The following is a 16,491-nucleotide window of genomic DNA, read 5'->3' as shown; positions in this document are numbered from 1 at the left end:
TCTTTTTTGAACTAGAAACAATGACTTGGACGCAGATCTCCACAGAATCATTTGAAGACAACATTCCTCGTGCAAGAGCTGGTCACTGTTCAGTTTCCATAAGTACACGGCTTTATGTGTGGAGTGGCCGAGATGGCTACAGGAAAGCTTGGAACAATCAAGTCTGTTGTAAGGATCTGTGGTATCTTGAAACGGGTAAGTTCATTTTAGGAAAATTGATTTACAGTGCTGTACATAAAACATAAAACTGCCTGTTAGAAAAGTTGAAGGTATGAAAGAAAATGTTGAAAAGGTATTTTAGAGACCCCAGGTTTTATACTTTGAGAGTGAGTCTATATTTTAGTATGGTGACGCTCATCTCGCAAACAACAATGTTAAAACAGATTACTTGTTCATTGTCACATTACTGATTATGGGACCTTTACATGCATTTTGGCTTCTCTGTGACTACGGGTGTGTCACAACCCATTTGAGAAAGGTGCTGATATTTGAGTCTCACTATTCCTGTGGTCATATAAGTTAAAAGTCTACAATTTGTCCACCTGATAGACCAAAGTTTACAGAAAATGCTGACCAGGGTTCTGTACTTAACAACATAGATAGAACGTTACAGCCCAGTACAGGCCCTTCGGCCCTCGATGTTGTGTCGACCTGTCATACCGATCTTAAGCCCATCTAACCTACACTATTCCGTGTACATCCATATGCTTGTCCAATGATGACTTAAATGAACCTAAAGTTGGCAAATTCACTACCGTTGCAGGCAAAGCATTCCATTCCCTTACTACTCTCTGAGTAAAGAAACTACCTCTGACATCTGTCCTATATCTTTCACCCCTCAATTTAAAGCTGTGCCCCCTTGTGCTCGCCGTCACCATCCTAGGAAAAAGGCTCTCCCTATCCACCCTATCTAACCCTCTGATTATTTTATATGTTTCAATTAAGTCACCTCTCAACCTTCTTCTCTCTAACGAAAACAGCCTCAAGTCCCTCAGCCTTTCCTCGTAAGACGTTCCCTCCATACCAGGCAACATCCTAGTAAATCTCCTCTGCACCCTTTCCAAAGCTTCCACATCCTTCTTATAATGCGGGGACCAGAACTGTACACAATACTCCAAGTGTGGCCGCACCAGAGTTTTGTACAGCTGTAGCATAACCTCTTGTTTCTGGAACTCGATCCCGCTGTTAATAAAAGCTAAAACACTGTATGCCTTCTTAACAGGGCTGTCAACATGAACTGGTATTTACTGCAAATTAGTCAATTTTAAGCACTGGCTGTGCAAATATGAATTATCAACATGTATCTTTACTAGCTGAAACTCTAACCCCTTCTTAAACTCCAGCGCACACATGTAGTCAGACGTAGCCGGACAAACAAGGATAGATGGAGGAAGAATACTAGGCAAACATTGTTCACTAGCACCAGTACACCGAATTTGATGAGGTGTTCCTTTTGTTGCTTCCAAATCCTTCTGATCTCCAGTCTCCTTATTTTCAACTATTTCAAGTTTATTTTTTTTGTTTACGTCACAGGGTGTTTGACACATCCTATCTAACACTTTTCAGAATCTAGTTAAATACAACAACTCCAGCAAATAGTGAAAGAGGATAGCTAGCTTTCTTTTAAGTTTCTCACTATATTACTGCAGAAGGAGAGAGAGCCATTTCTGTTTTGCAGTTCGGAGGCTTCTCTCATTTTGTTCCCACAAAGCTGGCCTCCAGAGCTGGTCCTGATCGCGCAACCAAATCACCCCTGTCTGTGGAAGAACTTGCCCTGTATGCACGCCCATGGTGACAAGGCATCTTAGACATCTACTCACGTTGTTTGAACAAAGCGACAGTGTAAATACAACTCCCAAGAGTACTAGTTACTTTTCTTTAAAAGTACAGTAGCTCCTTTTTTAGTGCATGGTTTCAGAGGTATCCTTTGGCCATTTTGGTTCAAAATAAAGAAAACACAAAAACAGTCATGAGTGCTGAAGATATTAAAGTGTGAGGCTGGATGAACACAGCAGGCCCAGCAGCATCTCAGGAGCACAGTGCTGAATCCCTTTATTTTCTGTGATATTCATACATGACGAAGATGAGAGTGTGGGAGAGATAAGTCTATAGATGAGACAAAGATTGGCTGGATAGTTGACAGCGAGGAAAAGTTATTTGTTACAGGAAGATACTCATTGGGCAGATTACTAAATAAATTTTAACACTGACTGGTGTGAGTTGATGTACTTTGGAAGAAGGAACAAAACAAGGGAATACTCAGTGACAAGACACTAGGAAACTCAGAAATTCTTGGGTGTTTGTCCACAGATCTCTGAAGATGGCAAGATAGCTTAATAAGGTAGTTATGGCAAATGAGATTCATGTTTTTAATCAGTCATGGTATGGGTTATAAGTGCAAGGAGCTGTACAGAACTTCAGTTAGGCCACGGCTAACATACTGTATGCAGTTCTGGTCACCAGAGGAATGAGAATGCTGTGGAGGAGGTGCAAGAGAGACTCAGCAGGATGTTGCTGAAGCTGGAGCATGTCAGCAATGAAAAGCAGCTGAATAATCTCGGGTTGTTTCCTTTGGAACAGGGAAGGCTTGGGGATGGCAGAGGGAGCCTGAGAGCGACAGAAGACTGAGGGACATAGACAGAGTGAATAGAAAACAGCCATTTCCCTTAGTTGAAGGGTTGGCAACATGGGACATAATTTTAAAGTGAACAGCGTGAAATTTAGAGGGAATTTGAAGAAAAGCCTTTTCACCCGGATGGTGGTGGTGCTGATCTGGAATGCACTGTCTGGGATGGTAGTTAAGGTCGGAATCCTCACAACCTTTTAAAAAGTACTTGAGTGAGCATTTGAAGGGTCATACTATTCAAGGCTATGGATCTAGAGCTGGAAACTAGGACCAGTGGAGGAGGTGGTATATTTTTGGCAGTACAGACTTCATATACCAAAAGGTCTCTTCTGTACTGTATGATTCTAAAAAGGTGTGGTCTTTACAATGGCTAGACTTGAGCAGCTGTGCAGTGCTTTGAGGCATTCTGAAGTTGTGAAATACACTACATGGTAGTAACTTCTTTCTTTTTATTAAAAATGAAGTAGAGTTAAAGCTCTGCAAATGATTGATTGCTCCATGTTTATGATATAGTCTAGATTTAGGTCTTTACTTCAATTAAGCTGCCCAGGCGCACAGACGGTACTAAGGATAAGGATGAGTGGCATTTGGTTAGAGGAAAAACTGAACAGAACCAAGAATATTAAAAAGAGAACCGATAATTTTGAATATTTCTATCAGGTGTTTTGATGAGTTAAGGAGGTTGGGGTTAGTGATTTCTGTTATTCAGGGATTACATTTGTGTATCACCAAAAGAACAAAGGGAGAGATTGGGAGAGATTATAGTAGGTTGTTAGGAAATGGAGGGCCTTATCTGAAAAATTGCAGCAAATTAATCCATAGTAGTTATTGAAGAGTGATAGTTAAACACTTGGAAATCATTGGACTGCACTAAACAGATAGTGCTTTGAAAACTGGTATGTACTCAGAATGGACAGATGGTCTTCTTACATACTGTAGAATTCTGAGCAAGAAATCATCATTTTAGATCAAGATACATTGGAGTAAGTTGTTGATTCACATCTTAAAGTCCAATGTTATGAAACATCATTTGGCATTGAGAGATAGTGAAGTCAAAACTCTAAAGCAGCATGCAGTTTTGGGTGGGAGAAAGAGGTAGCTTGATCAAATGGCTCATCCATCTTAACAAAGTTTCTAATCTCCCAACCCATCCTATCTATACCTACTTTTAGGAAAAATAAATTTTCCATTGCTCTTTTCCCTTCATAGAAAAGCCTCCTGCTCCTGGCAAAGTCCAACTGGTTCGAGCAAGTACCAACTCACTTGAGGTTAGCTGGGGGTTGGTCGCCACTGCCGACAGCTACTTGCTTCAGCTTCAGAAATATGATGTTCCAACGGTCACTACTGCTGTTACTCCTTTGCCAACCTCTGCGGTTACGGGCATCCGGCCATCCTGCAGTCCCGCTCCTACAGCAGCATCAGTATCACCTTCTCCAGTGCAGTCAGGAGTCCGCTTTGTTACACAGACGACCCCTGCTGTGGGAACCCAGGCTGCATCCCTAACCACCAGTGCAACGTCACCTTCTGTAGTTCAGATTCCTACTGCTGTAGCTTCTCCACGTGGGCCAGGTAAGATACTTCTAACTTTCTGTTTGGCAGAAAAAATACTAATGGAATCTTTGTACATGTTAAAGTCACCATGGTGTCAGAGAAACAATGGTGTTGCTTTAATCCAAGGATCACGCTACTTCAGTGAGAGGTGAGAGTGAGCAGGTGGGTCCTTCATGGTGACCTCAATTAGTATGGGGATTGAACCTCCACTGTTGGCATCACCATGTATTGCATGCCAGGCTGTCCAGCCAACTGAATGCACTCACCCCGTGCACCCCCCACCCCAACTCTGTGCGCATGTACGATGCACATTGCAAGAGTTGCAATTATTTTTGGCAAATAGCAGTGGGGTTAATACACTTATTAGTGTGTACGGAGCAAAACGGTTTGTAGCACAGATATGCATTTGTGATCTGCAAATCATTGTAAGTCTATTGAAAATGGCAACATGCCTTCATGCTCATCTGCTACGTTTTTCTGTTTAAAGCAAATTAACTCCCCACAAGAGAGTCTAGGCTTGCATTTCAATAGTTAATGTTCCAAATCTACTAAACCCTGAAAAACTACTGAAGCTGTGGCATCTCAGCTTTTCTTTGGCTTTTAAATCTCTCCCTTAATCCAATATTTCTCTTCTCTGTAAATTGGCTCCAATTTATCTGAGTTCTTTATCATTGTTTGCTTGTTTCTTTAAATTGCATTGGTTAAGTAGGTTGACTGTTGGCTCATCATTCGCCAAAGCTAGTGTTGCACTTAAACTTCCAACAATTCATGGCACAATGATTTTTAAAGCTGATGGTTGAGGATGGAAGCATCTTGACAAAGACACAGGCCTACACTTGACAAATTCTAGTTAGTGTTATGACTGACAGGTGGAATGAGCTAATAATCCTCCAATCACACCATTAATATGAATATGTTGATTCATTTACCAAATTGGCAATTGATTCTCTTGTACTACTAAGCAGAACGAAGGAAACATTCACTAGACTTCTTTAACAAACTTTCAATAATCCATTTATTGCAAATAAAACACTTCCTTTAAAGAAAAAGTGGAAGTTGCTAGAGAAATTCAGCAGGTGACCTTTGGATCCAAAAGGTTAATTCTGCTTTCCCTTCACTGATGCTGCCAGAACTCCTCAGTTTCTCCAGCAATTTCTTTCTTTGTTTCAAATTTCCAGCATTTGCAGTTCTTTGTTTTAGTCTTAAAGCAAGTGATTTTAAGCACTGCTCAGCACCTAAGTTAAGATCTGGAATTAAGCAATCCCTTACTCCCAAACAGACACCACAAAAAGACAAGTCTCTGCAGAGAAGATATTTTTTTAAAATTCTTTAAAACAGGGAAAATACAACCTCTTTTGGTCGAATGGCTGGAAAAAAATGATAGAATGTGATGACTTCTCACTTCCACTGGATTTTCTTTTAATGAAGCCAAATTGCTGTCAGCTGCAAACTGATGATAACTATCCAGTTCTGACTGCAATCAGCCTTGATTTAAGTCTTTGGTGAAAAGAATAAATGCTGGAAACCACAGCAGGTCAGGCAGCATCCCTGGGCAGACAGCAAGCTAATATTATGTGACTGGATCACTCTTCATCAGAGCGAATCTTTGGTACATATCACAGTCCAGCTTTTCGGGCTTTGAAAATGTTTCCAAAAAAAATATCAGATTTCAGAGATCCTTCTACTGAAAAAAGGATACCAGAAGACAGACTTGAAGCTTCTGGAATGTCTTCTTTATTGACTCCTGAGCTTGTGAAACACAATTTTCAGAACAGAAACGTGGTTATGCATAGAGACCCCTCGTTTTTTGAAAGCCAGGTTTTCCACTAATGAAAGTATCAAATTTCATCTCTCATTTGCTTGAAAAGTTTGTTTAGCTGTTTTTGTCAGGAATCATATTTTATTTTTCTGTAAACAGTAGCTGGCTTATGACACATATCAAACTATTGATGTTACTCAATAAAACCCGGTTTAATTCAGAAAATATCCAAACCATTCTAGATCTTCCAAACGTTCGGCAGTGTTTACATACAAATTTGTATTCCCAACAAATATTTGTTTTAACTCCGAGTGTACACATCTATGTGAATGCTTATAGCCTTCAGTGATGTGGGATAAAGGCATCTTCTGATGTGGTGTGATAAAATAATACGTTGTATTATGGTGATGGTGTTATTCGGGAATTTGGATTCTAACATGGAGGAAAATTGATTTTAAATGTCAGTTCTGTGGAAGTGATTTCTTTTCAAAAAAGGGATTGGGTAGTAATTTTCGAGTAGTGATTCAAATGCCAGTTGCAAGAAAATATGTGAATTGTTAAATGATCCGTTGGTGACCTATCAAGTTGATTGGTTAAGTTTACAAAGTTGAACTTTTATGACTTGCACAAAAACAGATGGTCAAGAGCCACAAGTAGCTTGGGTTCAGAAAGGGAGTTGTCATTCCTAACAGAGGGGCAGATTTTTAAAAAAAATTTTTAGAAATCTCCAGGCCAAGAGAATTTAGTTTGTAGGAGTCTCTGTGCCATCAGCACTGGAAAGAGTGGGTTGAATAAGAAATTTTTTAAGTTAAAATGTGAATGATGCTTCACTGGAATTGAATATGTGTGTAAAGGATATTGTTGAGAGGAAAAGATTTGAATTTTTCTTTCTGCTATTTATGTTAAAATTTTTCTAAAATGCTCACTTTTTATTATCATACCTGTGTAGCATGTTTAGAGCTGTTTTGTTTCTCTCTTGTATATTAATCTTTCTTAAGCTTTTAAAAGAAAACTGGCCAGGTTGGTGTGAATGTGTTTAGTAACTGTCTGCCACTGTAACAAAATGCAAAAGTAAAGCTTTAGTCTTATCAAATCGGGTTTCATTCTGAGATCTGACTTGTCCAATATTATATTTGGAAAAGCATGGCCTAATTAGGGATGGTCAGTGTGCATTGTGCAGGGCAGGTAATGTCTTACTAACTTGATTGAATTTTTCAACGAGGGGAGAGCAGTTGATGTTGCTTGTGTGGATTTTAGTAAGGCTTTCGACAAGGTCCCTCATGGCAGACTGGCCCAGAAGATTAAGATGCATGGGATCTGCGGTGGCTTGGCCACGTGGATTCAGAATTGGCTTGCCCATTGAAGACAGAGGGTGTTTTTCAGGCTGTGTGGAAACAGACTATTTGGCCTAACAAGTCCACACCGACCGTCCAAAGAGCATCCCACCCGGGCTTGCCCTGTACCCTATAAACCCTGCATTTCCCATAGCTAATCAACCTAACCTACACATCCCAGAACACTGGGCATTTTGCAAGGCCAGTCCACCTAACCTGCATGTCTTTGGATTGTGAGAGGAAACCCACACAGACATGGAAAGAATGTCCAAACTGCACACAGTCGCCCAAAGCTAGAATTGAGCCCAGGCCCCTGGCACTGTGAGGCAGCCGTGCTAACCACTGAGCCATCATGCCATCCCGAGTCTGTGACTAGTGGAGTTCCACGGGCGTCTGTACTGGGACCTCTGCTGTTTGTGATATATATAAATGACTTGGATGAAAATGTGGATGGGTGGGCTAGTAAGTTTGCAGGTGATACGAAGATTGGTGGAGCTATGGATAGTGTAGAAGGTTCTTACAGGATACAGTGGGCTATAGACTAGTTGCAGATATGGGCGTTTAATTCAAGTAAGTGTGAGGTGCTGCACTTTGGGGGCGGTGGGGGGGGGGGGAGTAAGGAAAAGTATACAGTTAAGTTCAGGACTGAACAGCATTGATGTACAGAAGGATCTTGGGGTTCAAGTCCCTAGCTCCCTGAAAGTAACCACGCAAGTAGATAGGGTGGTAAAGAAGGTATATGGCATGTTTGCTTTTACCTGTCGGGGAGTTGAATACAAGAGTCAGAATGACACATTGCAGCTTTGTAAGACTTTGGTTAGGCCAAGTTTAGAGTATTGCATTCAGTCCTGGTTGCCACATTACAGGAAGGATGTGGAGGGGGTGCAGAAGAGGTTCACCAAGATGCTGCCTGGATTAGAGAGTATGGGCTATAAGGAGAGGTAGAAAACTCAGGTTGTTTTCTCCAGAGCAGAACAGGCTGAGGGGAGACTTGGTAGTAGCCATCCGTATAGTTATGAAATGCATAGTTAGGGTTGACAGTCAGAATCTTTTTTTTTATTTCCCAGAGATGAAATGTTTAAAACTAGAGGGCATACATTTAAGGTTAGAGGGGGACAGTTCAAAGGAGATGTGAGAGGCAAGTTCTTTGTGAGTGGTAGGAGTCTGGAATGTGCTGCCAAGGGTGATGGTGGCGGTAGGTACAATAGGGGCATTTAAGGTATTTTTACAGGAGCACGTGACTATCCAAGAAATGGGGGTATGTGGACCAATGGCAGGCAGAAGGGATTAGTTTCGTTTGGCGTCATGTTTGTCACAACATTGTGGGCCAAAGGGTCCGTTCCTGTGCTGTACTGTTCTATGTTCTATAATCATCAGATGGGATCATAACAGTGATGTTGAGCAGTATCAGAGGTTGAGCTGAACGTCATCAAAAGAAACACTTGGGCACTGAGTGGTATCAGAGACATGACAGATCCCATGCAACGATGAGGAATTCACTTGGAGATCCCTAAACTAACGGCAATAATGTACAACTATTGTTTGCAATTTGTAGAACCTGGCTGAAGTGTGCATTTGCCCGTAGTTCAGTAGTGATTAACCCCCAGAGTTCATCCTCTAATGAGAAGTGCTTTGCGACATCTTAAGGATATGATAGTGCTACAAAAATGAGTCATTGTTCTCTTCTCCCCCCTCCCCGTCTCCATCCTTTCCTTTACCTCTAACTCAGGTTACGGACTGATTAATCTTAGATATATGCAGAATAATGGCTAAACTAAATAATGGAACTTTGATTTCTAAATTATAGCTATGTTATCTGTTCCAAACAGTACTTCATTAACTGTAAAATGCTTTAGGATGTTCTTGAGCATACGAAAACACAATGGAAATACATGTCTTTCTCTTTTGGACCTCACCTGGTTTCTTTCAACTGATATTTAATTGATCTCTTATTATAGCCTCACCAATGATCAGAGCGACGACAGGGCAGCCAGTGGTTGCGTCAGCAGGTTCAACGACACCCCTCATCACTGTGCAACGACAAGCCACACCTCAGAGCAAAACACCTATCACTATGGCAGCCCTTCCACCAGGTGTTCGCATGGTGATGCCAGCACAGACCACAGCAGGGACTGTAAGTTTTGTGTTGTGGTTTCTTGAAGAGTACAGTCTTCAGTGAACTGTTTGCAGGTGCAGAATTGTATATTCTCTCATGCTTGTCTCAAAACTCTAATTTCTAGTCAGCATCCTCAGGCTTGGTAACTGCTGATGCAACTTAACAAATTAGTGAGGATGCTAATTCCAGCTGGCACTTTATAGAAACAATGCTTTTGATTTCAGGTATATGTTTAACAGTCATAATTGCTAGGCTGTTGTAATTTTTGTTTTGCAACTCAACTGTTGTAGTGGTTACTTGGAGCATTTACACCAGAAAACTGTTTTGCAGCCACTTTAGTAACCCGGTAATCTGAGAATTTTGTATTTACGAAGAGATCCTCTGGCCTATTGCTGGCCAGGGCTGTTAAGAAGGCATACAGTGTTTTAGCTTTTATTAATAGAGGGATCGAGTTCCAGAACCAAGAGGTTACAGTGAAGCTGTACAAAACTCTGGTGCGGCCGCACTTGGAGTATTGTGTACAGTTCTGGTCACCACATTATAGGAAGGATGTGGAAGCTTTGGAAAGGGTGCAGAGGAGATTTACTAGGATGTTGCCTGGTATGGAGGGAAGGTCTTACGAGGAAAGGCTGAGGGACTTGAGGCTGTTTTCATTAGAGAGAAGAAGGTTGAGAGGTGACTCAATTGAAACATATAAAATAATCAGAGGGTTAGATAGGGTGGATAAGGAGAGCCTTTTTCCTAGGATGGTGACGGCAAGCACGAGGGGCCATATCTTTAAATTGAGGGGTGAAAGATATAGGACAGATGTCAGAGGTAGTTTCTTTACTCAGAGTAGTAAGGGAATGGAACGCTTTGCCTGCAACGGTAGTAGTTTCGCCAACTTTGGGTACATTTAAGTCATCATTGGATAAGCATGTGGGCGTACATGGAATAGTGTAGGTTAGATGGGCTTGAGATCGGTATGACAGGTCAGCACAACATCGAGGGCCGAAGGGCCTGTACTGTGCTGTAATGTTCTATGTTCTATTCAATCGGCAGGCTCTAATTTGTAAAGTTAGTCCATGGGTTAGGGAAAGGGGAAGAAAATCAAGCAGCATTCTCATCATTACTTATTATCTAATAATTGTCACAAGTATAATAAAGAAATGCTGGAGGAAGTATTCAGCATGTTATTCTAATCTGGATGAAATGGACTGAAGGATCTCTTTTCATGCTGTACATGTCTGTGACTCTAGAAAAAGATACAAATTTGTTCTGGATTGACGAGCTTTCATCAAAACTGGAAGATGTTAGGTTTTAAATAGAGAGACAGAGGTAATGGCAGGAGATAAGAGAAAGTCTGTAACAGGATAGAGGAAAGAAGAAATTAAATGACAAAAGGAATCATGGTATGGGGTGGGGGGAGAAAGGGTGATAATAGGATAACAATGGCCAGTGGAGGGGGAGGGGGAGGGGGGGAACCTTTTTATGGTGGTTAACACAGTGAGTCTTAGAAAATGAGTTTATATGGAGTCCTAGATAATAAAATGTGAGGCTGGATGAACACAGCAGGCCAAGCAGCATCTCAGGAGCACAAAAGCTGACGTTTCGGGCCTGGACCCTTCATCAGAGAGGGGGATGGGGGGAGGGAACTGGAATAAATAGGGAGAGAGGGGGAGGCGGACCGAAGATGGAGAGTAAAGAAGATAGGTGGAGAGGGTGTAGGTGGGGAGGTAGGGAGGGGATAGGTCAGTCCAGGGAAGACGGACAGGTCAAGGAGGTGGGATGAGGTTAGTAGGTAGCTGGGGGTGCGGCTTGGGGTGGGAGGAAGGGATGGGTGAGAGGAAGAACCGGTTAGGGAGGCAGAGACAGGTTGGATTGGTTTTGGGATGCAGTGGGTGGGGGGGAAGAGCTGGGCTGGTTGTGTGGTGCAGTGGGGGGAGGGGATGAACTGGGCTGGTTTAGGGATGCAGTGGGGGAAGGGGAGATTTTGAAACTGGTGAAGTCCACATTGATACCATATGGCTGCAGGGTTCCCAGGCGGAATATGAGTTGCTGTTCCTGCAACCTTCGGGTGGCATCATTGTGGCAGTGCAGGAGGCCCATGATGGACATGTCATCAAGAGAATGGGAGGGGGAGTGGAAATGGTTTGCGACTGGGAGGTGCAGTTGTTTGTGGAGTCCTGTTGGCTGGAATGGTGGATGAAGAGCTGGTGGACCTTTGATGTAGACAACTGTGTTCCATTTGGGAGCATCCTCAGTCTGAGTCTGAGTTCCTAAGCATCCTCTTCTACGAGCAGTAGTTAAAATCAGTTCTTAATAAAAATGTAGGTGTGTATAAATGTTAGGCCATAACATGTGGGCTTAGCTTTTATTTATTCACTGAGCTTTTCCAGTGACTTCTGGTTTTGTGTCCTCTCTGCTCTTGTACTCCATACCCTGAATGATAAATCCATCTGAAGGATACATGATGGTTTATTAATCGCTTTCTAAACTGTCCTGCTGCCTCTTTCAATGACTTGTGCACATATATATGCAGGTCCCTGTGCTCTTGCATCCCTTCAAGAGTTGTACACTTAATCTTACATTGTTGTCCATGTTCTTCTTACCAAAATGAATCACTCCATATTTCTCCACATTGAACTTAATTTGCCATCTGTCTGCCAACTCCAACTATGTGGGTGACCTCCCACACACAGCCTCCAACCTCATCGTTCCCCAACCCCGTACTTCCCGTTTCTATCTCCTTCCCGAAATCCATTAACCTGACTGCCCTGGTCAACTCATTGTCTCTGTCTCTGTCTCCTCCTGCCCCACCGAACTTGTGACTTATCTCAATTCCATTTTCTCCCCCCGGTCCTGGAACTCCCCACATACGTCTGTGACACCACCCATGCCCGCCACCTCCTCCAAAACCTCCGATTCCCTGGCCCTTAACACCTTGTCTTCACCATGGACGTCCAGTCCCTAGGTATTTGCGTTTCCCCCCGCAGACGGCCTAAAAGCCCTACGCTTCTTCCTCTCTCACTGGCCCGACCAGTCTCCCTCCACGGAGATAATGGGAACTGCAGATACTGGAGAATCCAAGATAACAAGGTGTAGAGCTGGATGAACACAGCAGCCAAGCAGCATCTTAGGAGCAGGAAAGCTGATGTTTCGGGCCTAGACCCTTCATCAGAAATGGGGGAGGGGGAGAGGATTCTGAAATAAATAGGGAAGAGGGGGGATGAATTGAAGATGAATAGAGGAGAAGATAGGTGGAGAGGAGACCGACAAGCTAAAGAGGTGGGGATGTAGCCAGTAAAGGTGAGTGTAGGTGGGGAGGTGGGGGGGGAGATAGGTCAGTCCAGGGAGTACCGGCAGGTCGGGGGGGTGCGGGATGAGTTTGGTAGGAAGGAAATGGGTGTGCAGCTTGAGGTGGTAGGAGGGGATAGGTGAGAGGAAGAACAGGTTAGGCAGGCAGGGACAAGTTGGGCTGGTTTTGGGATGAGGTGGGGGGTGGGGAGATTTTGAAGCTTGTGAAGTCCAGATTGATGCCATTGGGCTGCAGGATTCCCAAGTGGAATATGAGTTGCTGTTCCTGCACCCTTCAGGTGCCACTCCACCGACACCCTTATTCGTCTAACTGAACTTGTCCTTACCCTTCAACTCCTCCCAGTCCCTACTAAGGGGTGGCCATGGGTACCCACATGGGTCCAAGCTATTCCTGCCTCTTTGGAAGGATAGGTGGAATAGTCCCTCTTCCGCAGCTACACTGGCACTATTCCCCACCTCTTCCTCCTTTACATCAGCGCTGTATCAGCGCCGCCTCGTGCTTCCGTGAGGAGCTCGAACAGTTCATTTGCTTTACTGACACCTTCCACCCCAACCTTAAGTTCATCTGGACCATCTCTGATACCTCTGTCTCCATCTCTGGTAACCACCTGAAAACTGATATCTATTTCAAGCCCACCAACTCCCACAGCTATCTAGACTACACCTGCTCTCGCCCACCTTCCTGCAAGAATGCCATCCCCTATTCCCAATTCCTTTGCCTCTGCCGAATCTACTCCCAAGATGAGGCATTCCACTCCCGGACATCCCAGATGTTGTCGTTTCTCAAGGACCGCAATTTTCCCTCCACAGTGGTTGAAAATGCCCTCAATTGCATCTCTTGCATTTCCTGCACCTCAGCCCTCACACACGCTCCCCACAATAACAGCAAAGACAGAATTTCCCTTGTCCTCACATATCACCTCGTCAACCTCCGGATTCAACGCATCATTCTCCGCCACTTCCGCCACCTGCAATCTGACCCCACTGCCAAGAATACATTTCCGTCTTCACCTTTATTTGCCTTCCAGAGGGCCCGCGCTCTCCATGACTTCCCTCATCGGCCCCACAACCCCCAGCACTTTTCCCTGCCACCACAGGAAGTGCTACACCTGCCCCTATTACCCCCCCGCACGCACCCCCACTCCCCCCCAAGGCCCCAAGAAAACCTTCCACATTAGCAGATGTGCAGGTGAGCATCTGTTTAATGTGGTACGTTGTATCCGCTGTTCCCAGTGTGGCCCCCTCTACATCGGGGAAAACCAAGCAGAGGCTTGGTGACCGCTTTGTGGAGCACCTATGCTCAGTTTGTGACAAACATCTTCCAGTAGCGAACCACTTCAACTCCCCCTCCCACTCCTTGGACGACATGTCCATCCTGGGCCTCCTCCAGTGCCGCAACAACGCCACCTGAAGGCTGGAGGAGCAGCACTTCATATTCTGCCTGGGAACTCTGAAGCCCAATGGTCTCAATGTGGACTTTACAAGCTTCAAGATCTCCCCACTCCCGACCTCATCCCAAGACCAGCCACCCCCCCCCCCATCCCTGCCTCCTTGACCCGTCTGTCTTAGCTCCCACCTACCCGCCCCTCCCTCCTCACTTGACCAATCCCCATTCCAACTCCGTTCCGACACTTGCCTGTACTGGCTTCATTCCTGCCTCCTTGACCTGACTGCCTTCTCTCCATCTATCTGCTCCTCTGTCCTCCTTCTATCATTGCCTCCCCCTTTCCCTATTTATTTCAGAGCCCTCTTCCCCTCCCCCATTTCTGAAGGGTCCAGACCTGAAACATCAGCTTTCCTGCTTTGATGCTGCCTGGCTACAGTGTTCATCAAGCTCCACACCTTTTCATCTCTGACTCCAGCATCAGCTGTTCCTACTTTCTCCAACTTATCTGTTATTCTGAAATTCTACTATCATCCCTGCAGTTCGTAATGCTTCTGGGATCTGTACCATCATGGCCACCATTACTGAGAGTAGCTTCAGTTCTAGGTCTTATTAATTAATTGAACTTAAATTCCATCTGTCGTATGATTTAAACCCATTTCTCTGGGGTCTTAACCTGGGACTCTGGAATACTATTCCAGTTACATTGCCCAACATTGTCTCCCCTGCTGTCATGGCCTTCTGAATGATGTAATGAGCTGAAACTCCTATGATGCCTGTGCTAGTTCTTTTGGAAGAGCTGCCAATTAATCCCATTCCAGTTCTCTCTCCCCGTAGGTCTACAAATTTCTTCCCTTTGGGTATTTATCCCTTTCAAATTTTGTTACTGAATCTGTTTCCACCAACTTCTCCATGTACTGCATTCACCATGTCTTTTTCTTTGTATCTTCTCTGGTCTTTGGCCAATTGCCATCTGGTTTCCATATTTTCTGTGACTGGAAACTGGCTCTCATTATTTACTCCGAGATTCATAATTTATTTTTGAACTTCTATCAAATATCCTTTAACCATTTCTGCTTAAAGAACTGGTTGAATTTTCTGAAGAGCTAACAAGGAGGAATGTTGAGGGCTAAAACAGTGTGGAACTGGAGGAACACAGCAGGCCAGGCAACATCAGAGGAGCAGGAAAGTTGAAGTTTCAGGTCGCGATCTCTCCCACTGCAACCCTCTAGTAATCTCTTCAGCCCTGAAACTCTTCGACCACATACTCAAGCAAACCAGGTACTACACCTTATCTTGTGTTAACTTTCCTGCTCCTCTGCTGCCTGGCCTGCTGTGTTCCTTCAGCTCCATGCTGTGTTATCTCTGACTCCAGCATCTGCAGTTCTTGCTCTCTTAGAATTTTGCGGGCAGTGACTTGCTGGAGTTTTCATGGATCCTTGGCAGGTAGAGTTTGATACTGCTTTCCACTTTGTTCCTGTATACATTTGACTTATGGAGGGGGTGTGATTTTTAAAAAGCTTGCAGATGGGAATTTGGCTTTGTTGTTAAGAGTTGGGAGAAAAAGGCTGAAGACTGCAGGAAAGTATTAATGAACCGCTAAGCAGGGTAGCAAAGTGGCAGTTGTAATGAAGTAGCAGAAGTGTGTATCATCTACAAGGTGCACTGTCAAAAATTCACTAAGGTTTCTTAGACAGCAGCTTCCAAATCCACGGCCACTACGGACTAGAAGGACAAGGGCGACAAATATATGGGAATGCTGCCAATTCCAGATTTCCCTTCCAAGCAACTCACCACCTCTCTTAGAAACACATCAGCATTCTTTCTGTGTTGCTCGGTCAAAATCTTGCAATGCCCTCCCCTATGGAATTCTGTTGCAACAGATACCACTTTCCTCAACATTGGGTCATTTGGCCAAAATCTTGAAAATCCTTTCCAAACAGTACTGTGGCTATACCTGCACCACATGGACTGTGTGGTTTAAAGCGGCATCTTGCCACCACCTCCAGAGAAATTAGCAGTGGGCAATATATACTGTTCCATTCAAAACAGCAGTAACCATAATTTAATTTTTAAAATTACAATAGAGAGGTTATAGAAGAAGTTTCCAAGATAATGTGCCTTAACCTGGAAAGTGAGAATGGACTGGATAACTATTGCTCAGCTGTACAGCTTCGTCCTGAAGTTTGGTGCCTGGCATTGATGACGATACTCCAGCTGGTTGCTAACCGGTGTTTATAGATAGAACAGTACAGCACAGGAACAGGCCCTTCAGCTGACCATGTTTAGCATAGCTTCTTTGCTTTTGTATTATATGCTTAATTTACAAAATTTAAGCGTCTCAAAATCTTAAACCCAAAATGCATTTACAATATATTCTGCCACTGTCAGAGACCTCCCTAAATGCACCTTTTGATCTCTGTG

General features: G+C 43.8%; 1 protein-coding gene across 3 annotated transcripts in view; it reads left to right on the top strand.

Annotated features, from left to right (window-relative positions):
• Window positions 1–16,491, top strand: part of LOC125460308 (host cell factor 1-like) — a 106,098-nt gene that overhangs the window by 29,606 nt on the left and 60,001 nt on the right. For all 3 annotated transcript variants that reach the window (XM_048547648.2, XM_059649718.1, XM_048547649.1), the window contains 3 exons: window positions 16–195; window positions 3,836–4,195; window positions 9,229–9,404. In XM_048547648.2, the coding sequence (XP_048403605.1) occupies window positions 16–195; window positions 3,836–4,195; window positions 9,229–9,404 (716 nt within the window). The remainder of the gene's footprint in view (window positions 1–15; window positions 196–3,835; window positions 4,196–9,228; window positions 9,405–16,491) is intronic.

Source organism: Stegostoma tigrinum, chromosome 11 (genome assembly GCF_030684315.1).
Source record: "Stegostoma tigrinum isolate sSteTig4 chromosome 11, sSteTig4.hap1, whole genome shotgun sequence".
NCBI lineage: Eukaryota > Metazoa > Chordata > Chondrichthyes > Orectolobiformes > Stegostomatidae > Stegostoma > Stegostoma tigrinum.
The sequence above is the reverse complement of the archived record's forward strand: the minus strand, read 5'-3'. Positions and strand labels throughout refer to the sequence as shown.